The sequence below is a fragment of the Chaetomium tenue genome (assembly GCF_020726465.1).
Source record: "Chaetomium tenue strain MPI-SDFR-AT-0079 chromosome Unknown F5144scaffold_6, whole genome shotgun sequence".
Taxonomy (NCBI): Eukaryota; Fungi; Ascomycota; class Sordariomycetes; order Sordariales; family Chaetomiaceae; genus Chaetomium; species Chaetomium tenue.
This window is the reverse complement of record NW_027117334.1, coordinates 416363-437891: the sequence shown is the minus strand read 5'-3', so window position 1 is coordinate 437891 and position 21529 is coordinate 416363. Positions and strand designations below refer to the sequence as shown.

Here is a 21529-nt window from a genome sequence, read left to right as displayed (position 1 = left end):
CGTCGTTGGAATATCAGGTGCGGCGAGTTCTGCCCTTCTGATATCGGCTTTTTTGTTATTACTGTCGTTTTTGTGGGATGTTGTTGCTGATGATGGTTGTTTGACAGGCGCAGTATGTAAGCACGAGTTCTGTTGGGACTGTCTCGCTAGCCACAAGGAGATCTTGGAGAGCGACAACAGTGCCCACAAGCCGGACTGTCCTTGGCACCCGGACAACATCAAGGACTGAGCCGGGCCGTGTTGGCAAGATGGTTTTTTTTTTTTTTTTTGTGATAGCGGGTTTGGGAAGCATTGCTAAGCGGGCGGCGGGATGTTTTGACGATGGGATTTGGGTCTCACGGAGTTCGGGATCGCGGAGCATGTCTATTAGCGAAATATAGATATACCATATTCTGAGTCACTCGGGAAACCTGTCCTCTTTTCCTTCCATTACACATGCGGCGCCAAATTCTCTTGAAAAGCCACCTGGAATATGGAAAATCCCCTGCTTGAGAAATGGAAATGGCTGTTTCGGGTCAGGTTCCGCAAGAGGAAGATCGACCCACCAACCAGCGGGGCTCCACTTCGAGCCCTACAAATCAAAATTTTCGCCTCTCCCAAAACCTTTCCCCAAACTCTTCCCCCAACCACGATTCAATCGCGGAGAAGGGAACGAACACCACGCTTCTTGCGTGTTGCGCGCCACCCGGCCATGCAAAATCCTTAGCCCAGGCATTCCATTGCCTCGCGGCTCTTCCCAATACCATTTAAACCACAAACCCCAAAAAACATGCGCCTCTTCCTCGCCCGCCACGGCGAAACCGTCGACAACGTCGCGGGCATCTAGTGCGTCCACCACCACCACCACCTCCTCAACCACGCTCCCCCCCCCCCCTTCCCCAACTCCGCCATCGCCAACCACCCCACCTCCACAACCCAACCCACGCACAATCCCCCAACCCCCCCCAAAACCCCCCCTCTAACCGCCCCCCCCTCCACTTCTCCAGCGCCGGATCCCGCGACTCCCCCCTCACCGCCCACGGCGTGCTGCAGGCGCGCCGGCTGGGCACCCATCTCGCGCAGCGGGCGGCTGGGCTGGGTGCGGCGGTCACGCATGTGTTTGCGTCGGATCTGAGGAGGGCGGGGGAGACGGCGGGGATGGTGGTGCAGGCGCTTGGTGTGGTTTGTGAGGGGGGTGATGGTGGTGGGGGTGTGGGTGTGGGTGTGGGTGTGGTGGCGTTGTCGGAGTTGAGGGAGCGGGATTTTGGGCTGGCTGAGGGCAGGAAGTTTGCTGAGGGGGGCGTGGACTTGGCTGCTGCTGGGGCTGAGTCGAGAGAGCAGATGCGGCTGCGTTCGGAGCGGTTTGTGGCGGGCCACTTGGAGCCGCTGCTCACGGCCGAGCGGGTGGCTGCTGGGGGTTGGGTGGTCGTGGTTGCCCACGGGCTGATCCTCGACTCGCTGCTGCGGGTGCTGTTGGTTCGGTTTGGTGCCCGGGAGCTGGCCCGCTTGGGGAAGATGCCGGGCTGGAGCAATACCGGCTATGTCGAGCTCGTTGTTGCCGTCGGCTCCGCACGGGCGGTCGTGGCGGGTGGTTCGGATGGCTCGAGGAATTCGGCTGAGGTGTCTAGTAAAAGGACACCAACTCCAGAACCACCGACCACAGCATCGTCAGCACCACCCCCGCGCCGACCGCAGATCACCTTGTCTGTAGTTGGCGTCAATGTCGTTACACACCTTGAGGGCTTGAAAAAGACCCGAGGTGGCATCGGCAGCGCCCAGTTTGACAAGCGGCAGAGGACTGTGGATTCGTTCTTCGGCCCCGCGAACAAGAAGGCGAGGGTTCAGCAGGGACCTGGAGATGGTTGACCCCACTCACATCGCCGCCAGTTTTGGTGGTGACTCGTCCACGGTTCAGACTTGGTACGTTATGATCTCTTTTCTTTGCCCTCTTGCTTTTATGATGAGAGAAACAATGTTCACAGACCTGTACCGAATTACAATGTGGAAAAACTTGTCCAACCGCTATCTGAGAAAGCAACTATTCATCCATTCTGTTTGCCTTTACCTGGGTGCCCAGCCGCTAACAGTTGATGAAGTTAGATGTTCTTTTCCGACACGCCAGATCCGAGCGTTCACCTGAACACCCAGCGCAGAAGGAAATGGTTGGCTCATGGTCGGTTCGGGAAGGCTGGAAAACGGATAGCATCAACAATATAAACTGGTCCACCAAACACTGGATATCCTGCTGCGCACCGTGATGATCCCCGTTCCGTGCCCTGCTCGTCTTGATACCATGCCAGCCATTCCATCTTCACCCGCTTCCCCCCTTCAGCTCTCATCCTCCCCACTCCCCTCCTCGCCATCCTCGTCAGAGTCCCCCAACCCCTGCCCTTCCTCCGAAGGCAACACCCGCGGGAACCACCCAAACTCACCAAAGTCCACCATCAGCTCGCCCAGCGCTCCCGTGGTCACAGTCACACCCTCGGCCTCCAGTGCCGCAGCCTGGTTCCGCGCTCCCGCTGGTTGGGATCTGCGAGGGTGTCAGTCAGCTAACACGTAACCATGCCAGCCAGCCTTGAGAGACTTGAGCACAGTATCGTGGGGCGTGCCACGGTATGTACAGATGATATGGGTGGTACGGTTACCCGTACAAACGGACGGGACTGTCCATCTAACAATTAAGGAACGATAAACACACATACCGCGGTGAAACAGCCCCCTTGGCATTAATCACCCGCTGCCAGGGGACGTTGTCATGGTGGAACCGTTCCGTGGTGTCGACGGGCAGGTGCTTCAGGCAAATGCCTACTTGGCGTGGGCGCTCGGCTGGGAAGGGGTTTAAGAGTTAATTACTGGGTCGGGTTGGTTCTTTCTTGACTTGATGGAGTGGCATGGGAGGGAAAGGGGTTGTGTTGTGTTGTGTGTGTGGTATAAGAATGGAATGGGGGTCTGTTACGGGTCCCGATCAGTTTCGCAATGTGCCCGTAGCTGGTCACCTTGCCGGGCGGGATCTCCTGCACGGCGCTGTAAACGGCATGGAAGAAGTTTTCGGCTTCTTCGCTACGGGCCATGGTCTTGGTCGTGGTCGCGGTGGAGGAGAGTATGTGACCCCGTGTCTGTCTTGAGTGTTATGCTGTGGAGGCTGCTGGGAACGGAGTGCTCGGCAGGCAAATGGAAGAGCAGGCCGCAGATGGGCTCGCTGGGTTAGGGTTGTTGCAGAGTGGATACTTTTAAGTGTTGATAATCACAAAGGACACCAGCCATGCTCATGAAGTAACCAAAAACCATGCTGAGAAATCAGCTATCGTAAGGTTAAAACACTTATTGGAGCCTACTACTAAGACTATCAACCGCTCGCTATGCTACCGACATCCAACGCATCAGATCCATAGCCTCGTGCGCTCTTTCGCAGTGCGCCGAGCCTTGTTGGCGAACCCAAGGGCTCAAATCCCGCTCACAAAACTATACACAAAAACCAACCTCCCACATAAACACTCCGCCAAAAGAAAAGGATATAAGACAACGGGCATACCTCCCCCATCAAGCAAAAACCTAGCCTCGTGACTATCATGGCGTCCGGTCATGGCGTTCATCCCCACATAAAGACCGTTTTTGTCCCACCCGCCTAATCCAACAGCGCAAAGAAAAAGAGAGCAATAAGAATGAGCAAAACATGAACGAGGAGCCGGTGATAAACCTAATCACAGCCGACCATTGTTCTCTTGCTTTTGATGACTACCACAAAACCCAGCATCTACCCCACTGCATATCCAACGTGAAAGAATGGGAAATGTATGAGCCTTGCCGAGTGCAGCGATAGCCGGAGGATTCTCGCAGGGGATGCCGGCGTCAGTAATCGTTCGTATGCAGGGGCGTGAGCCGTCGATACGCGAGTATCTTGCATGTATAGTTTTCGAGGTGGTGGTACAAAGATCTTCCGAGCCAATCTTGGGGTTCGGGAGAGTCGGCGGGAGAGCGGATTGAGTCACTGAGGATATGGTGATGACGGATAAGTGCCGTGGGCACCATGGATGGAATGGCTGCCATGCGCTCGTTGGGCGGCATAAAGATGCTGAAACTCGAAAGACGAAATAGGGGTATCACTAGAATGTCGTAAAAATGTTGGGTCCGCGGTTCGAGGGGTTCAAAGCTGAGAGCGCGGTGGGTGGGGAAGGTGTCGAGAAGCCGGCTAGCCAAAGTGCCGTGGCAGATCAAGCCTGTGAAGGCCCTGCATTACCCCTCATCCAGCTAAACATGCTGCTGGCTATCGGGACGGAGGGGCCATCGATGGGTGTTCGTAATTGCTGTGCCTCCCGGGGCTCAAGGAGCAGGCTTTTCCGGTAGTGTGTGGCCTGCGCATTGGCACCTGCCTTCTCCTTTTCACGCACGCGCTCGACCTCCGTTGCCAACCATTGCTGTAAATCCGGCAATTCTGCAAGGCGATAAGGGATCTGGAAACGCTGCAGCTCCCCGATGCTCTTCGCGCTACGTGTGTGTTTGTCGAAGTTGATGACGGTCAGACCCGTGTCGCTGGTCTTCGTAGCCGGGTTGCCCACATCCACAAAGGTGAGGTCCGTCAGAAACATGCCGAGAAAGGGGAGGCACGGTGGCACCTGGTCGTGGAGCCGGGCTCGAAGGACCTTGAAGTTCTGGTTGAAGTCGACGGTCGTCAGCAACCCCTTGAGCATATCCTTGCGCTTGGTAGGGACCGCATCCCACGTCATCTTCAGGCGCTTGATGCTTGTGTCGGTGAGGCCGCAGGTAATCGCCATGAGGGCATCGTAGTTGTGAAGTAAAGAGCAATGGTTTGAGATCTTGATCCATTGCTTGATGACCATGGCTCGCTTCTTGGCCTCTTCAAAATGCAAGATGGTGTCAACAACGAGGTTCGTCAGCCCCGTAGTGAAGACGGACATCCCCTTGACGTTGGGTGCGTCAACCCCCCCAAACTTGGTCCACCTCGAGCCCAGAAGCTCCTCGGGCATGATGGAGCAAAAGAGGGACATTTGCTTCATCGTCAGCTGGCGAGCGACTTCGAGGGGGTCGAAATCGAGAATCGAAGGTGAGGTGCCGCCGATCTTCCAGTTGGCCAACGCGTTCATTTGGCTCCTGCTAATGACGGTGGCGGGGAGCGGGGTATCGGCAGGGACGAGCTGGGCGAGTGAGCTGCTCGTCTTGCTCATGGAGGAGACGAGGCGCGGCACCAGGGCGCCATCGATCACCGACACCTTCTCGGCCAGGTCAAAAAGACGCTTGCCAGCGGATGGGAGTACGGCCGTCAGTCGGTGCTCGGCAAACTCCTTGATGAGGACAAGTGCCTCTCGGTCCGTCTCCTCGCGCCACTGCGATTCAAGCCAGCCCTTGAATACGTTGTATGTCCTCAGGCGGACGGGAGCGGCAATGTGCGGTGCTTCCCCGACGTAGTCGAACCGCTCAATCAGTGCCTCGGTGAGAGCGACGGGGGTGCAGAAGAGGCGGAAGGTGAGGTAAAATGTCGATACAAAGAGGGCGTCGGGAGTCGACTCGTGTGTCGTAAGCCGTTCAACCAGGGCGGGAAGCGAGCCGCCGGTTACTTGACCTTCCTTGTTGAAGATCAATTCGTGGGCGTAGGTCTTCTCTAGCAGCCTTGACTCGGCCTCGTCGTCGTCCGTGGGCGCCAGGCTCTCCGACACGCTCAAGTTCGAGAGCGAGGGCTGTGTCTTGGGTGCTTGTGTGATATCCGGTGTCGTCGCGCGTGTCGATGTCTGGGAAATGATGATCGATTCCGAATCCCGACTGAGGTAGGTGCTACCGGAGCCGGAGCTCGTGGCAGTCATGCTCTCCGATCGGAAAGCGTGGAATTCGGCTTCTTGTATGGCAGACGGCTCGGTGGGGCTGTAGCTTTCGGTCGGTAACGATGTAGTCGAGATCCTCGGAAGTGGGGGGAGGTCGGGGCGGAGGGAGGTGACAGACGAGACCACGCTCGAGTTGCTGCCATCAAAGAGGAATGATTGTGGCTGTGGCACAGCGAGCAACGACGGGTGCGACATGGGTTCCTCTGAAACAGGAGAAGCGACTCGAGGGACCTCCGGGAGCGGCTTGTCGATCGAGAAGGACCGGGCGTGTGCAGGCGTGGCGCTGGTCACGGAATTCGCTCTCGAGGAGACCGTGGCTGTTTCGGACACGATTGACTCGGCGACGCTCGGCGATTCAGCGCCACTGGGCTGTGAGTGTTGGAATTGCTCCTCCGAAATTGAGGCTAAGTCGGACAGCCCGAAGTCGATGCCGAGAGTACCGTTGTCGAACTCGAATTCGAAGTCACCGATCCGCTCGATAACCCATCTTGTTTTCGCGACGCACTCCCCTGTGGCTTTCACGCAACCCGTCGCCGCGCCCAACAAACGAACATTGTCGTGCGGTACAATCACGTCCTCCTCCATCTCGGGCTCCGAATTGCTGAGGATGTCGCGCGCCGTGTGGACGAGGTCTTGAATTCGGTTGTACATGGCGGTACGGGCTTGCTCGAGCGCGTCAACGCTGACCGAAGTGTGGGCGCACACCACGTCCACGACCAAGAGCAACTCCCCGCCGGATGTGGCAGATTGCTTTATGGCAATCGCCAAGCTGGGACGCGACTGCGATTGGAGTTGTAGCCGTCCGATAAAAGATCCCAGATGCGAGAGGAAGGCATCATGGCAGGTTTCGAGCCGCTCCGAAACGAGGTTCTGGGGCTGTGAGCAGGGCGAAGGGCCGGCCAAACTGACACGATGGGAAATGGTGGATGACAGTCGGTTTGTTTGCAGCAGGCTGTTCTGCGATGCTCGGCGCGCATTGGTGCTCTGTTGCAGGTGGCCGGATGACAAACGGCTGCCGCACGATACCCTCTCCTGGGCCGCGTCGCCTGTAGAAGATGCCGGACCGGAATACTCGCCGCAATCGCTAGTGCGGGTCTCTGCAGCGGTGGTGTAATTCTGGGTGGCGCTGAGGGAAGCCGGATCGGCTGGCGGCGTTAGTGGGATGAGAACTTCCTCTTGCAGCGTGGTCATCACAGTGACCGACGGTATCCGCGATCTCCGATCATCATCCAGAATGTCCAAGAACCTCACGCCCTTAGTAATGATCCTGAAAGCCTTCAGGATCATCTCATCGACAACGTCATTGATGTCTTCGGTCCCAATCATCCTCTGCGCATCCTGTAGCCGCCTGGCTGTCTTAACAAGCGACGAGAGCTCGGACAGCAGCGACTTCCGACTCCGCCGAAGTCCCTCGTGTCTTTGGACTAGGGCGCATTCTCTTGTCAAGCACTGTGTTTGTTCCTGCGCAACATGTCAGGTTACTCGTTTCTCGGGTATGCGGTTATTAGCCGAGCCACCTACCAGTAGGTATCGCACACCGGCGATTATTCCCTTCATATACTCTTGGTTGCCAAACATCTCACTGTCGTTCACGAGGGTGCTGCGCATCAGATCCCAGAAGTTGAGCAGGGCCTTCAACAGGCTCCTCATCTCCTCGGGGTCGTACGATTCGCAATAATTCGTGGGTAGCCACCCTCGCGCTCCGTTGGCCAACAGGGTACCGTCGGCCCAGCCATTAGTGTGGATGGAGTGCACAAGGACAACGTCCCCTTCGCTCAATGGCAACGTCACTGTCGAGTCGCTCGTGACGTAATCGGGATGAAAAGGGTAAAATGCCCGCAGGAAGTTGTGGAAGACGGGGCTGCTGACGGGCTCGTTGCAATTCTCCTGCAGGCTATTCGGGGTCGCTGGCGGCGTCATTTGCGAGTCCAAGCACCCGTTCGTCGAGTCCACCACATCCGACGACCCTCCGTTCGGCCCACCTCGGGTCTTCTGTATCGTCAACGGAGCCACCTGCAGACTCGTTCGCGCTCCCTGGTTGTTCAGCATCGCGATTGCTGCCGAGAGTTCTTTTCGCCCAACATAAGTGAGAGAATCAAGCCTGCACTTGGGTCACCTGACCCAGCCGAGTGACAGGACCGGCTTTGGCTCTCCAGACTCCCCCCGTGATGACTAGCGTCTTCCGTGGCCACAGCTCCGACTCGTGCGTGTGGGCCACGTTCAATGTATGCGCCTACCAGGCGGCAACTGTTGGGTGGTCGCAGCTACTGCTCGACCAGGTCGATATCGCTTTGTTGTTTTGAGGGCGTCGATGTTGTTAGGACTAGGACGAGAGGACGGGTTAGAGGCACGAGGTCACTTCGCCACAGTCGGCTTAGATGTTTTGAAGATGGGGACGTGTGTGTGCTGAAGAATGTAGGGATGGGTTTGTGCGGGGAGGGATGCGGTAGGAGGAATGTCGCAGATGGGGTCAGAGCCATGATGCAGGAAACCTGCATGCCAGGGGAGGGCCCTGTAAACCAAGTTTCGGCGCAACGGCCAACGATGGAGCGATCAAACCCGGAGGGAAGGAGCAGAATGCTGAATTGGAGCACAAAACCGTCCTGTTTGCTCGTACCTTGTCTTTTCCCCGACACCTGATAGTCAGATACTATCTAAGTGGCGAATCTGGGGGCTGGGAGGAGGTCAGGGAGACCTGGTGGTTTCCAGCAGGGAGCGGTGACTGAGGGAGGGGCGCCGAAGGGATATGCCGGGAACAGATGTCTCGAACGAGTCAATCGCCGAGCCGTTAGATCGAAAAGGAACGGTCGACGTCGGACGTCCCTTGAGAAGGACGAAGAGGGCGGTATAGGAAGTGGACGCCGAAAGGGCCTATTGCTCAAGCTGCCATGCTACGCACCGGGCGAAACTTGGTGGTATCCAGGGTCAAATGCAGAAGAATCCAGATAGGTACGATAGGTACGTTCTCGTTGCCCCTGTGCGACAAGATAGCCGAGCGATGATGAAATCCCGGTAAACGGCAGGTCGGTGCTCAGCACTGCAGGTGGCAAAATCGAAGGTAAATCGAGGCTTCAACTCAATTCGAGTTACGTCTACACAGTAGGATGAAGAGGAGAGGATGGAACCCGAAAATGGGGGCTTCGCAAGGTGTGCATCTTGCGCTCCCGGTGTTGCTCTCGGCTCTCGATTGCGCCTGCTCCCCAGCCAAAAAGACAAGGCCTGTCTCCACCGCTCTGCAGGACAGGGTTCGGCTGTAATAATTTTTCGCGAATTGCCCGTTGAAGGAAGCGGTTGATGTGGGTCCCGCGGGTGGGGTCCCGGTACCAGTCAACCGCCGCCAATGATAGCTCAAGCACAAGCTCGGGTCCCCTGCGCTCTCCCTGGTTGAGAGGCCCTCCCAAAGTGGGGTGCAGAGCCGTCAACCAAAGACCCGCTGGTTGCGCTCAATCGACGCCCAGTGGTGTGCCGCAACACAGCACCTTCCTTCACCAAACGGAACGAGTTGACATTCTCGTTTCTCTCTGTCAGGCCCGGCGGTGCTAATTTGGCGATTTTGAACCATCAGTATGGATAATCCTTGATCGAGTTCGCAAGAACTTCGAAGTCCAAGTAGCTCAAGACGAACACTTTCCATTGGAGAAAATGACACACATTCGAGGCCAAACGACAAAAACGGTGTGGCCCACCCTGTCTGTGCCCATCAAGGTGGCGTAACAAGGACCAGCCACCCTTGCCTTCGATTTCCAATGGAGACGGCATTTTGAAAGCGACAAGAATGGATGCAAGGTTGTCTCGACTCATCGCTGGAGCAACTCGCTGCCACGGTTGATCGGAAGCCAGAGATACCGCCCGTTCTGGAGCCTTAGCAACCCCGCCAAGACCCAGCTGCTCTGTCTCGACGACATCTCCCTCGTTGTCTAGAACTTGTGTTTCGAGTTTCCCAACCTCGATCCCGAAATTGGGGCGATCCGTCGCCTCTTGTTACGTGGCTCGTGGGGTAGCGTACGCAGACAAAGTCCTCTTGTTGGTCTGGACAGTATGCAAAATCTCGACATTACCAGGGGACCGCGGCTGCATGAAATAGATATGCAGCAGCCAGCTGCCGGCAGTCTAGCTCAGCTGCAGCTTCGATGCAGGCGTCGTTCTTTTGGGTGGGATGGCTGCAAACTACCAACCTCAAATTCCACGTGGGCGGCGACCTCATCCCACCTCGGTTCAGTGGTTTGCCACGAGTTCCCAAAAACAACACAGGTTGTCTCTCATGTCCGAGGGCGAAAAACAATGGAAACCCGGGCACCTGATCCCCATGGCCGAGATCATACTGACTCGAGACTCTCAGGACTACGACATCGAATACGACCTCACAGTCGAGACCTGCTGCAAGCTTGGGATGCAACAAGGGCTCGCAAGGCCATGCTGCATTGATATCACATCCTTCGCTTACTGCAGTTGGACTAGCAATTGCCAAAGAGCGCGAGCACGACGCACCGTCAGCACACCAAGCAGTGGTTGCCGTCTTGGCACCGGGGAACCCTCCGCCACCAAAACCAACCATGGGACCGCCGTCTTCGGCTCCTCGCAGGAGCTGGTGGTGGCGACCCCACGCTGCAGCCAGACAGACCAGAGATAACAAATAAGGTCCCACCCGAACCCCCCCCCGACGCCAGTTCCCCGAACGCTATGCGATACGGATACCCCCCGCAACGCCAAGGTCAACCCCCCAAGCTCCAATCTGCGAGCAGCTCCGGTGTTGCCGTCGCCGAGGGCAACACTCACGAAGTTTTTTTAGTGTTGCGCAGCGTGGTATTGCGTGCAGAACCGCCATCTGCCGACATTATGAGCACCCGTTTCAATGCCGAATAAGGGGCGAGATGGGGAAGCACAATGGCGCGTCGAGTAGTGTATCTAGGTATCTCCAGTCTCGCCGATGTAAGGGTTGGGAATCGTGGGCGAAGTCGGCAGAATTTGAGACCGTCGAACGGATTCCGTAAGTATCGACGAGGAACAAACAACAGAAGGTTGGAATAAGCAACCCAGCCTAGGCCTTTCCTGAGGTTTCGGTACGACGAGTCGCGCGTCAACTTGCTGGCCATACCGCGCAGACAATTATTGTTGGTTGTCCCAGCGCTCTGGCTCCTGCTCGCGGAAGCGTTCCGAAAGACAGGCCAGCCTGTGATGCTAGTTAGCTCAGTCGCTTGGCGGCACCCGAGGACGGCCCTCGACTGACTGCCCAGCCCGCATGGTCTCGCATCTGAATCCCTCCATGGCTGTTTCTTTCGTGTGGTTTCCATCCATCTCACATAGGTATTGCTTCTTCGGCGTCTTGCTCGAGTGAAACCCTTGAACCTTGCCCGCCGGCGGAAGCCGTACGATGATTGGGGAAGCCGACGGGAAGTTGTGGCGCGCAAAAACCATGGCGGAATTTTAGCGTGCAGCACCTCGTGCCCGTGGTTTCATTGGCAGAGTTCTCGAGAACTGCTTTTGGGACGATACGAGGTTCATCTTCGCCATCTTTGCACATGTGAGAGTCAATCTGGAACTCAGCAACTCCCGATTCTTCAAGGCAAACCCCCACAAATTTACCCAATTCCCGCGCGGGATTCTCCTTATCCTTTTGTGGGGGCAATCCCCGAGGGCAGCCACGGCCCACGACTGGCAACGCGTGCCTCATCGGATCCTGCAGGTACGGCCCACGTCGATTTCCCGCCAAGCACTGTGGATCAATACAAAAATGGACCCCGGACATCTTGGCCTGCAGTGATGAGAGCGTTCCTCCCCGATCACCTAGCCAAATCATCAGTCAGGCAAGCTCGCAAGCTTTCTTTGACGGCCAAGCTGCGGGCTTATCTCGAATCAAGTGAGCCCGCTGTGGTATCACAATACATCTATCATCCATTACACAATAACTACCTTAACTACCTAGTGGGGTTGCTGATCGGGTGGCACAAGCTGTCAACTGGTCAATGATGCATGTTTCATCCGGTTTCCTCGCCCGCCTCGGGGCTTAATCTGGCCACACGCGCACACGCCCACACCCAAATCAGCCTGATGGACGCTCAATCTGGGACAAGCCCCAAATCGGGCCTACCTGTTCCCGAGAGACGGCACGCCGGGCTCGTTATTGATGAGTGCTTGCAACGCGGTTGCAGTTACTACCCACTCAACCTAGAATGCGATGAGCAGAACAATGATCGTCACCCTCGCCGGCTCAAAATAAGGAAGTCGCCAATACGTGTTCCGGAGAAGCGCAAGAGATAAATTCGGGCGGGAAGTGCTCGTGCAGTGGAATCCAATCGTGAAACCCACCACCCGGTCTGCGCTTCTTGCTGTTGCGCTTGCCTTCCGATATCAATTGGGTGGGCAACACAATTGGACGACGACTCGAGCTGTGCTCGACTGCCACTCTGCATTTACGAGCTCTTGTGTCACGGCCTCGACACTCCATTCCGCAACCGCATCACACCTTGACGGCCAAAGTCCAGCTTCGACGCGACCAATCAACGATTTTCTTCTTCCGGGATTAACGATGAGGCTCTTCTCAGCTTCCTTTGTCATGGGGGCCGCGCGTCAGCCACTACAACCCTCAATAGGCGTTCAAGCACGTGTGGACTCGACAATGGTCCGGGACGGGAAGACAGCAACAAAAAGAAAGAAAAGCGCGACACCCTCGCGTCAATCACCCCACCCCGTCTGTGGTGGAGTGATGGGCTCCACGGGGGTCAATCCCAGGGTGTTGCCCCCCCTGAGGCGACGTTCTTGGGAAGGTTAGCGCAGCCGTTTCCTTCGACTGGGTTGGTCTCGCCCATCGCGAACCACATGCCGCAAAAGCTCTCGTCGCCTTCACCGCTGATCACTTGCCCTCAAGGGCATGGTGGCAGGGCAGAAGATCAACACAACACCGAGGCAATGGATCATCACCACCCCCATGTGTCCCCCCTGAGATCACCAGGGTCCTCAGTCCCACTGCACGTGGGCTCTATCCGTGGACGAGCTTTGCCGGCTTTTACCCGCTGAGAATCAGGCGAAGTATTCACTGGATTGCGATATTTTTCGCCGAAGCCCGTGGTGGTTGAAAATCGCTAGCTACTAGTTAGGTCACGGTCCTCGACGGAGCTTTCCTTCCCACCGCCCCCCCTGCGGTGAGACCCGCAGGAGGACCCGAAATCTCGGCGAGATCGACGCCGCTAACTCTCAAACAACCTCCACCGCCCAGAGATTCCTCCACGATCACATTCTCCTCCATCACTGTGTCTCCATCACTGTGGGGCGTACACGAAAGCGAGTTGGTCTATCTCGTCGCCATCCTGCCCAACAAAACCAACGATCTGCCAACCTTCAGGTGCCGAGTAGGTTGCGCAATCCTCCGTCATCGTACCGGCCTTCAGAGTGCGCCCCAGCGAAGTCGCCGCCTGTATGTAGAAGTTGCGGGCCTTGCCGCTCCTCTCCCCACGACACAGCTTGCCCTCCACCCAGTATTCCGAAGGGCCCAGTTCGAGGGAGACCGCAGTTCCGCTAGTGCCACCATGACGGAAGATGGTGCCGTCTCCTAGCGTCAGGCCCACCCCGTCAAGCCGAGATCCGCCCCGGAATGCCAGCGTGACAGGTTTAGGTTTGGTGATGCTTGCGAGTGCCGGTACATCGCTGAACCAAGTGCCGAATGCGCCCCCGAAGAAGTCACTCTGCTGAAGGGACGAGCCCGAGGACCACGCAAAGTCCACAAAGACAGGGTTGTGGTCCGAGAGCACGTTCCCATCGGCCTGTAGGAATCGCCCGCTATCGTAACGGAAGGTCTCCGCCTGAAGCGTCACCAGCGGGCTTGACCGGTAAAAGACCTTGTCCACCACCTCGCAAACATTGTCGCTGGCCGGATTGCTACACAGGACCTCCTCTGTTGGGACAACACCGCCGCGCTGAAGCTCGATCCAGGGGTCGGCCATGCCGGGGCCCCCCGCGTTCTCGCTCGCAAGCAGTGACCGAATTGCAGTGTCAGCGACTCGGCTGTATCGGCTGTTTGTGTCCCCGTGGACCACAACAGCGTTCCCCTTACTCCATTGAGAGATATACTCGGCCACCTGGTTGACGTTGTGCTGCCGAGCCGCGAGGTCCTCGTCCTCGCCGCCGGCGTCTGTGTGCAGGTTGTAGAAGTCGACATATACCGCGGTCGAGTTGTCAGCGGGCCGGGCGATAACCGCCCGCATGAAAGTGAAGCCCTTTGGCGTCAGACAGTCGGCCCCCGAGGCGTTCGAGCATGTGTCCCACTTGACCCGCCGGAAATCGACCCAGTCGAAGCTGGACAGGGTGTTGAGGCCAGATCCGAAAGGGACACCCCCGGACGTGGCCGTCCTGAAGGGGTGTGTGTCTGTGCGGTAGATGTGGGCATGGTAGTTGAAGTCCTAACGTAGGGCGTCAACCCTGGTGATCCGCCGTGATCTCGCGCCAGATCGGAACGGATCCGATCCCAACCGACGAGTTGAAACACGAACAAGCGTCCGTTGTTTCGAAGCCCAGCGGCGCACAACCCAAACGGGGGACTTACCTCCTGCACGTGGATGACGTCGTGGCCATATTCGGCAAACTTGGTCCCAATGTTTGCTGCATTTGTTGCTTTATCTCCGGGCACGTCGTTACCGTTGAAGATCGGCGGTAGGCCTGCGACGTTCATGGACAGAATGTTAAACTTGCCGGACGTCGCTGCCAGACAAGTGTCAAGCAGCAAAGCCGCAGCAAGGGCGGCGTTCACTCGTTGCGGCAGCTTCATCTTACGGGGGCAGCACGAAACAATTAGGAGCAGAGCTTAGCCATTACACGTAAACTGCTGTGGACGGCCGCGCCGTCTACGTTTTGTACCAGTCCATTGTAGCTGCTCGGCCCCCTTTTCCCCCCGCTTCGCCTACCCAACACGAGGATCCGACTTGGCCACGTTCTCGGTTCAGGTTGAATATCTCGAACCGGGAATAATGACGAGCAATCGACGCGGGGAACTGGGTAGCGAGGGCGACGCTGTCTTGTAGTCCAGTGATCTGCCTTCCCAGTTTGGGGGTCTTATGCCCGACGCGATGTCACTCCGCACGGTTCCCCCACTCGGCCCGGGCGCAGGGCCGGCTCTTGTTAGCGCAGTGAGAAGCCGTGCCGGAGCGCGGGATACCCCTGAATCCCCGGGTGGGGTCCCGGCGAGCGCTCCAGGTCCGCGAGCCCGGTATTTGGGCTCCGGGGGTGTTCCATCGTAGGCCGCCGCTCTTCGACGGCGGAGATGGGGTCCCGCTGGGGACACGGGTGGGTATCTGCATCCAGAATCCGCTTTGAGGAGCAACACCATCCCCAACACCCCCTTCTTAGTTCTGGCCTGAGGTCTGATGGTCGATGAAACGAAACACCAGCGATTGAGGAGAGATCGTCAGACACAGGCCGTCTCAACACACACCCCCTTACACAATAGTTACCCGGGACTGTAGCCATTCTATTTCCAGAGTGCAGCCCAAGAACGGCTTCCTGGTATCAAATCGCACCGCAAGAAATGCCTCACATGTGAAAGTTAAGGGGTGGGGTTCTCCCCCGTCTCAGTGTGCGGGAGCTCCATTTGTGATGTCTCCACCGGCTACCACAACCCGAAGGACGTGGTAGACCCAACATGCCGGCATGCAAGAAGCCGATCGGAGCATTATCCTAACTCCCCGTGTTTGAAACACTGGCCCCGCACGACGTCGCGATTTCATTTTTAAGGGCTGCTTAACTCTCCGTGTTTGTTTCCTCCAGGGGACATCCCACGAGAAACGAAAATGCAACGGTGATAGCACCGCCCGCTTGAACGGGTGATTGCTTCTTCACGGTTATGCTTCCAATTCCGGCGTGTTCCGACTCTGGTGTCTGCGGAGGCAAACATTGCCCCCCCATCGGCATAACATGCTCCAATATTATCTTTATTCTGAGCGATTTCAAATCACGGCATGTCAGGTGCCCAGGCCTGAGCACCTGGCTTATGTGAAATTGTCTTTGATATCCGTGGCCCCGACGAGATCTTACAGGAGGTGGCTGGGTGGAGAGCCTGTCGAATGTCAATGAGAGGGTGTGAGCACAGTGATTGTGCACGGCAGAAGAAGGGTTGACTCGGAAACAGGGTACTTGTCGTCGTCCCTTTGATGCCACTACGGCAAGAACACCTAACTACCCCTCAATTCACAACGGTGGTGATATTCTTACAAGCTCCCGAGTTGCCTCTCGTTTCACCCTACGGTCCTGTGCTCCATCGGCTAATCCAGTCTGGCAGAGTAGGCCAGGTTGTATAGGTAGTTACCTGTCCCGGTTGGTTGAATCCCTAGAAGTGATTGTATATAGCTCAGATCTGTACCTAGGCTTCTAGTATTGTAAGCGAGAACTTACCCGAGGCCTGTTAAGGTAGGTAAAGATAGCCATGGAGTCGGAGGTTGGAACTGTCAACTCTGGTGGGTAGCCATATTCTGAAGGCATTCGGTATCTACCACTGTATCCAAGCACTAGGGGGGTAGTTCCCTACCTAGGGAAGGCTCGCCTTCCTAACCCTACACCCACCAGCGGCTCTCCTGTCTTAACATCCCCTCAAGCGCACTGTACTGCGCTGCAATTCATGGAAGCCCGCAAATACTAAATTCCCCTTGTATTCAATTCCCGAGCCCTATTCTCCACAACCAACCAAATGGAGCTCTGGTATCAGGTCCAAGATGGCGTCCGCCAGTGCCTCATGCAACGTCTTCTGGAGATGGCTGCCAATGCATACAACTCTACAATCCGCCAGCTCGAGTGGGGTATTGAACATACAAGCGCATCTCTTATGGAATACGAAGACAAAATCTACTTACAGGTGGATGCTTCGTTAGGTCACCCCCATGGTGGCAGGCAACCCCGTCAGCCGCGTCCAGCACTCCGAAGTCTTTTACGACGAGGATCTTGCTGAACAACCCAAAGGTGGAGTTGACTTGTATATCTCCCACTTCTGCGGCTAAGTTGGCTTGCCTACAGCCTTTTGCCGCCCTACAGCTATAGAGGTATCAACGGGAGTCCACCGGTCTGTATCTCCCATCCTTAATAGGTGAGGAGTAGAGGTATAACATTTAGCTGACATCCGACAGAGCCCCCCTGGGCGCCCTGCTCTATAAGAACCTTGCGGACTACCTACTTCTGCGCCGCTTGTGCTTCCCACGACCCGAAAAAGTTCAAGATCCAAGACAGCGCTCCCCCAAAGCAGCCCGTGACTGGCGAGGTGGCAGAGCCCGCTGCCCAAAGGCACACCAGGTGGGAGCGCAGTCTGGCTGAAGATCTCGAGGACACGTTCTTCGAAGTCAGCATCTTCGTGGACCAGTTTGTGGCCGACGAGGCGGCACGGCGCCAGGCTCGGAAGCTCAGCGAGCTGGGTCGCTATGTGGCGACCCGGATGGAACAGTGCACGCAAAAGTGCAACGCAGTGGAGCGCCGCATGGCTGGGACGACCGATGTTATCTTCCAGGACTTTTGCGACGAGATTCAGCGCCATGTGGCCACCGAGATGGCGCGACATATGGGCAAGCTTTCTGTCGAGGAGCGGCACGGCGCGGCTGGAGAACACCGCTATGCTATCCATGAACCCCGCGCCGAGATGGGCCGGCACTTGACCGAACTTCGGGTTGACTTTGACTAGCGCTCGCGAAGATATGATGATAAAACTGTGGAGAAGAAAGGGTTCATTTGTTTGTATCTACAATGAGTTAGCATGCTGAACCAACCATTTCACATCCGTTAATCTTGGAATTGGCGAGAAACATTCCCGCTTATGCTGGACCAGCAGTCCTCCGCAAAGAGCAACTGTGCTGCGTTATTACTTCATGCTAGCATAACATGCCTTGGTATCATCCCAAACCCATCACAAGCAGACCACCACCAGGTGATATGGAAAAACATTGCCATGCCGACCGATCCCGTCCCTCGTCATGTTCCACCAGCAAAGCGCTGCGACCCACTCAAACGGCGTCCTCCTTGGAATGCGTGACAACATCCCTCGTAGGCACGACGTCCTCGACCGTCTCATCGCTGAATTTGAGGTCCTCCTCAACGGTGACAGTGTCCTTGATGCGCATAAAGATGACGGGGGCGGCAATGAGTATCGAGCCGACAAGTAGACCCCACTATGAGAGGAAAACGGTGTTAGTCTCAGCTTCCATGCGCGCGGGTTAGATAGATCTGGAGTCAGGCACGTACGGTAGCGCCGAACATGGTGTTGTAAGGTGTCCTCAGACCATCCAGGCGCCAGAAAACAGCGGCGCCGGCGGACTGGAGGCCCTTGTAGAAGCCCGCGAGATTAGCAGCCTTGCGGCCCGAGTTGCTGAGAGCGCCCATGTACCTGTGCGGTGTGGTTAGTTGCTGTCACGATCCTTTTTGGCCTGCGGAGCGGTGCGGGTACTTACCAATAGATGCAGGTCTGGAAGGCGGCGTCAAAAAAGCCGTAAAAGATGAACAAGAACATGGGCCCGATGTATCGCTCACCACCGTCCCTCCAGTCAACGCGCTTGTATCCAGAGTCTTTGTCCTCGGCCACGTCACGGGTGACTTGCTTGATCTGCCACGCATAACCGCCGCCCCAGATGACGAAGGTGACAGCAAACAGTGCCACAAGACTGGCCTTGGCACGGACGGAGCGGCGGAGGCCGGCGAAATCCAGGCCGTAACCGAAGACCATGGCGCCGAAGATCTGGCTGGTCCAGTACAGCAGGTTGTTGAGGGATCGGGTGCGAATGTTGAAGTGAGCACCGTTGAAGTCGTTCAGCTGGTACGTGTAGAAGACGTTGGAGGCGAAGAACATGGGGAAGAGCAGGATGACCCACGGCGATGAGGTGATAGTCTCGAACAAGCCAATGAATTCCGTCTTCCAGCTAGGGTTCTTCATCAGGATGACCTTGCTGCCATCCGCGCGGCGGATTTTGTCGGCGTTGCAAAGCGCGAGAGCCAGAATTGCGCCGGTAATCATGAGCACCATGAGGCCGATGTACGTGCCGTCGGTGACGCTGGCGGCGACTTCGACGTTCACGTTCTGACCAAGGGGGACCAGAGCGCCGATGACGGCACCCAGGTTGAAGATGACCCAGAAATATGAGATATAGCGGCCCTTCTGTTCCTCATGAGGATAGCTCATCATGATGGTCCCTTGAGCCGTCCAGAGCAGCCCGGCGCAGACACCAAGGAAGGCACCGGCAAAAACGACGAAGCCGCGGTTCTCGTTGTGGTTGTAGCTCAGGAAGCTGGCGGTGTAGATGCAGTAGCCGAGGCCGCCGAATGCCAGCGTCGCTTTGACACCGAGTTTGTTGGCAATTGTTCCAGAGAAAAAGGCGACTACAGCGAATGTCGAGTTCAGGGCCGTGGCGGCGTCGTTCTGGGCTGACGGGTCGACCCGGCCACCGCCGCCAAGCCCGGTGAGGGCGTTGAACATGCCGGGGCACAGGAAACACACCATGGCGACCATGAGAAGCTGGACGATTGGCGACGCATACCAAAGCTCATGCTTCCCGACCTTGAAACCCTTGTACATCCATCCTGGCGGTCGCGGTACTGGCTCAGCGCTGTCGGCGGTGTCGGCGGTGTCAGCGCGGTTGGCGGTTCCAGTGGCCCCAACCTCGGGCGCCCCCGTTGTAATTGGGGCGGTTTTCTCGTCGGCCATTGTTGTGTTGGTTTGTCGGACTGGTTGTCTCGTGATCGGATGGGACGAACGCCCGGGAGTGGTGGGTTGGGGGATTGGAAGGCGACGGCCGGGACTCGCGTGGAGAAAACGAGGGCTCTGGGGAAAAAGTTGACGGGCGGCAGATATAAGACAATGCCGAAGTCCCTGCAAAGGTTCTTTCCTTTCGGCACGGTTAAAGCTTGGCCTGGCGTGCCTGGCAAGGGAGTGGTGGAGGATGCGGCGCACTAATAAAAGTAGCCTTTCTGGGGTGCTAGGATGACAGGGCTCGGAATCAGTCTGGGGATTGGTGGCTGGAGGGGTGAGGGGGAGCCTGGGGAAACGGTGCAGACCGCGACGCACAGCGGATGCAACGCTGCAGCGCGCCGGCTCGTGTCGTTGAATGGCGGCACCACCGAGACCACCTACCGTCAAACGTAACAATGGCGTCCAGACTTTTGGCATGTGCTGGTCCCCTCCCTTTGCGCCGCAGCTGAGTGTCCGCAAACACTAACCGTACTTGAAGAATCAACGTGACAATGTGCAAGGCGGAGAACGGTAGCTGAGGAGTTGGGTAGTTTGCCCAGAGCAGGTCGTTGGATTCGACACGAGGATGGAAGGGATTGCTCAACCCCGGCAGTGGAATGATAGGGATTAGTTATTCGTTCCCCGAAGTACTTCGTATGACACACTGCTTGGTTGGGGCGGAAACTCATTCCTGTCTATTTTTTGCACCTGAGACACCGCTCATCGAGCCCACCCTTTCTGCTCGTAATCTCGGCCTGCCAATTGCTGGTAAAAGGGATCGGGGGCCCGTGATTGTCGAAGATATGGTTACGATAAAAGATTGGGACCGGACCGAATGGACTTTTGGGCTGATTGGTGCCAGTGGCTCCTTCCCCCGGCCACTGTTCCCCAGACTGGCTTTGGAGTTGGAGACACGATTAAGGGCATTAGAGTGCGCTGATTGGCCATGAGCTGGATGGCGGGTTTGTTTAGGAAGGAGCTCGCATTGGAGTGGGGCAAAAGCTCGAGCCAGTTTTTCCACCTGACCCCGGCCGGGGCCAAGCGGAGCTTCCCCGCCTCTCCCGAGCCCGCCTGGCGTTCGGTGCAGGGCAGAGGCCACTGGTCACTGGTCCCTCAGCTTCATGTAACGTTCCCTGGCTCCATTGAACTGCCACCCAAAGGCCCCCTTGCAACCAAACTGTCCCCTTATCGCCTCGCCGGAGGCACCCGGCGCGTCAGCTCAAGGACAAGAGAGAGGGTTTGGCGATGCATGTGTTGCGGTTGTCAACGGCTAACCACTGGAATTTTGGACTAGGTAGCCTTTGTTCCCCGCGATTCGGCCTTTTCGTCTGGTGACCTCGAGAGCTGCAAGCGCAGCGTGTTGGCGCATCTCGACCTCAATGCGGACACTTGCCCCGACTACCAGGTCGTTCGTTAGGTTACACGACTGGTTGACCTGGCGGGGGGAACAATCGTTCTCGAGAGACGGATCTCAAGACGAGCTGATGGAGCACGATACGAGAAGGATTGATCAACATCCCGCAGCAGTGCAGGAATGGGCCTGGCGTAGCCTTTGCTGAGCTGCATGTGCTGTTGCTTCTGTAACCCAGCCGATTCGAAGCAATCCCAACGTTGAGTTGAGGCAGCACAAATCCCACGATACAGTCAGATTTCAGGCGCTGGTTTAAGACAGCGCAGTTAGGTTCACTGAGGCTCGTGCTTCACGACACTGGGCTGCAGGGCCATGTTACATCTCCCCGCGGGATCTCTCTTGCCCTCCAGCAGACCCGCAACCTTCCTGGCCTTCACGTGCGGTGGGGCCGATGGCAAAGTTACTGCCTATCGATTCCTGGTTTCGCTTTCGCTTGTTGTCCCTTAACCACGCTGTCGGTGTCTCCAGGTGCAAGGCGTGCCAAGCATGTTGGGATAAGTTTCTGGCCCGAGGGTGGTTGTGGCACACAGATTTAGACGTTGGCTAGGTCAACGAACTGTGTGACTGTTGCAAGTGGTCAAACAATCCTCGCCTTAAATTGGCGCTGATTGACAGCTCTAATCC

At 56.9% G+C, this 21529-nt stretch overlaps 6 protein-coding genes across 6 annotated transcripts; 2 read left to right on the top strand and 4 right to left on the bottom strand.

Moving 5' to 3' along the window:
- Positions 1 to 769: 769 nt before the first annotated feature.
- F5144DRAFT_495142 (histidine phosphatase superfamily) lies at positions 770 to 1845 on the top strand (the record flags this gene model as incomplete). Its single annotated transcript, XM_066786081.1, has 2 exons — positions 770 to 825; positions 987 to 1845. 2 exons carry the CDS (start codon positions 770 to 772, stop codon positions 1843 to 1845), a joined length of 915 nt encoding a protein of 304 aa, XP_066639369.1.
- A 268-nt stretch (positions 1846 to 2113) lies between these two features.
- Positions 2114 to 3269, bottom strand: F5144DRAFT_335269 (6-O-methylguanine DNA methyltransferase). The gene is made up of 3 exons (XM_066784165.1): positions 2936 to 3269; positions 2682 to 2805; positions 2114 to 2509 (listed from the first exon to the last, which is right to left on the bottom strand). Exons 1-3 carry the CDS (start codon positions 3048 to 3050, stop codon positions 2308 to 2310), a joined length of 441 nt encoding a protein of 146 aa, XP_066639368.1. The 5' UTR covers positions 3051 to 3269; the 3' UTR covers positions 2114 to 2307.
- A 597-nt stretch (positions 3270 to 3866) lies between these two features.
- Positions 3867 to 8170, bottom strand: F5144DRAFT_335245 (ras guanine nucleotide exchange factor domain-containing protein). Its single transcript, XM_066784164.1, has 2 exons — positions 7335 to 8170; positions 3867 to 7274 (listed from the first exon to the last, which is right to left on the bottom strand). Exons 1-2 carry the CDS (start codon positions 7860 to 7862, stop codon positions 4191 to 4193), a joined length of 3612 nt encoding a protein of 1203 aa, XP_066639367.1. The 5' UTR covers positions 7863 to 8170; the 3' UTR covers positions 3867 to 4190.
- A 4655-nt stretch (positions 8171 to 12825) lies between these two features.
- On the bottom strand, positions 12826 to 14656 carry F5144DRAFT_335189 (Endonuclease/exonuclease/phosphatase). The gene is made up of 2 exons (XM_066784163.1): positions 14350 to 14656; positions 12826 to 14206 (listed from the first exon to the last, which is right to left on the bottom strand). The coding sequence occupies exons 1-2, from the start codon at positions 14569 to 14571 to the stop codon at positions 13070 to 13072; spliced, it is 1359 nt and encodes a 452-aa protein (XP_066639366.1). The 5' UTR covers positions 14572 to 14656; the 3' UTR covers positions 12826 to 13069.
- A 1826-nt stretch (positions 14657 to 16482) lies between these two features.
- On the top strand, positions 16483 to 17460 carry F5144DRAFT_550291 (uncharacterized protein; the record flags this gene model as incomplete). Its single annotated transcript, XM_066787631.1, has 2 exons — positions 16483 to 16591; positions 16916 to 17460. The coding sequence occupies 2 exons, from the start codon at positions 16483 to 16485 to the stop codon at positions 17458 to 17460; spliced, it is 654 nt and encodes a 217-aa protein (XP_066639365.1).
- A 96-nt stretch (positions 17461 to 17556) lies between these two features.
- F5144DRAFT_335178 (major facilitator superfamily domain-containing protein) lies at positions 17557 to 19606 on the bottom strand. The gene is made up of 3 exons (XM_066784162.1): positions 18224 to 19606; positions 18018 to 18159; positions 17557 to 17944 (listed from the first exon to the last, which is right to left on the bottom strand). Exons 1-3 carry the CDS (start codon positions 19468 to 19470, stop codon positions 17780 to 17782), a joined length of 1554 nt encoding a protein of 517 aa, XP_066639364.1. The 5' UTR covers positions 19471 to 19606; the 3' UTR covers positions 17557 to 17779.
- Positions 19607 to 21529: the final 1923 nt, after the last annotated feature.

What these genes read in the sequence shown, in the direction of transcription:
- F5144DRAFT_335189 (XM_066784163.1), bottom strand. Translation starts at nt 14,571, where the DNA reads ATGAAGCTGCCGCAACGAGTGAACGCCGCCCTTGCTGCGGCTTTGCTG. An exon ending in ACGTCATCCACGTGCAGGAG is followed by an intron (nt 14,207 to 14,349) that starts GTAAGTCCCCCG and finishes GCCCTACGTTAG; the next exon opens with GACTTCAACTACCATGCCCA.
- F5144DRAFT_335245 (XM_066784164.1), bottom strand. Translation starts at nt 7,862, where the DNA reads ATGCTGAACAACCAGGGAGCGCGAACGAGTCTGCAGGTGGCTCCGTTG. An exon ending in CCGGTGTGCGATACCTACTG is followed by an intron (nt 7,275 to 7,334) that starts GTAGGTGGCTCG and finishes CATGTTGCGCAG; the next exon opens with GAACAAACACAGTGCTTGAC.
- F5144DRAFT_335178 (XM_066784162.1), bottom strand. Translation starts at nt 19,470, where the DNA reads ATGGCCGACGAGAAAACCGCCCCAATTACAACGGGGGCGCCCGAGGTT. An exon ending in TTCCAGACCTGCATCTATTG is followed by an intron (nt 18,160 to 18,223) that starts GTAAGTACCCGC and finishes CACACCGCACAG; the next exon opens with GTACATGGGCGCTCTCAGCA. An exon ending in ACACCATGTTCGGCGCTACC is followed by an intron (nt 17,945 to 18,017) that starts GTACGTGCCTGA and finishes TTCCTCTCATAG; the next exon opens with TGGGGTCTACTTGTCGGCTC.
- F5144DRAFT_335269 (XM_066784165.1), bottom strand. Translation starts at nt 3,050, where the DNA reads ATGGCCCGTAGCGAAGAAGCCGAAAACTTCTTCCATGCCGTTTACAGC. An exon ending in TGCGAAACTGATCGGGACCC is followed by an intron (nt 2,806 to 2,935) that starts GTAACAGACCCC and finishes ACCCCTTCCCAG; the next exon opens with CCGAGCGCCCACGCCAAGTA. An exon ending in AAGGGGGCTGTTTCACCGCG is followed by an intron (nt 2,510 to 2,681) that starts GTATGTGTGTTT and finishes ACACCCTCGCAG; the next exon opens with ATCCCAACCAGCGGGAGCGC.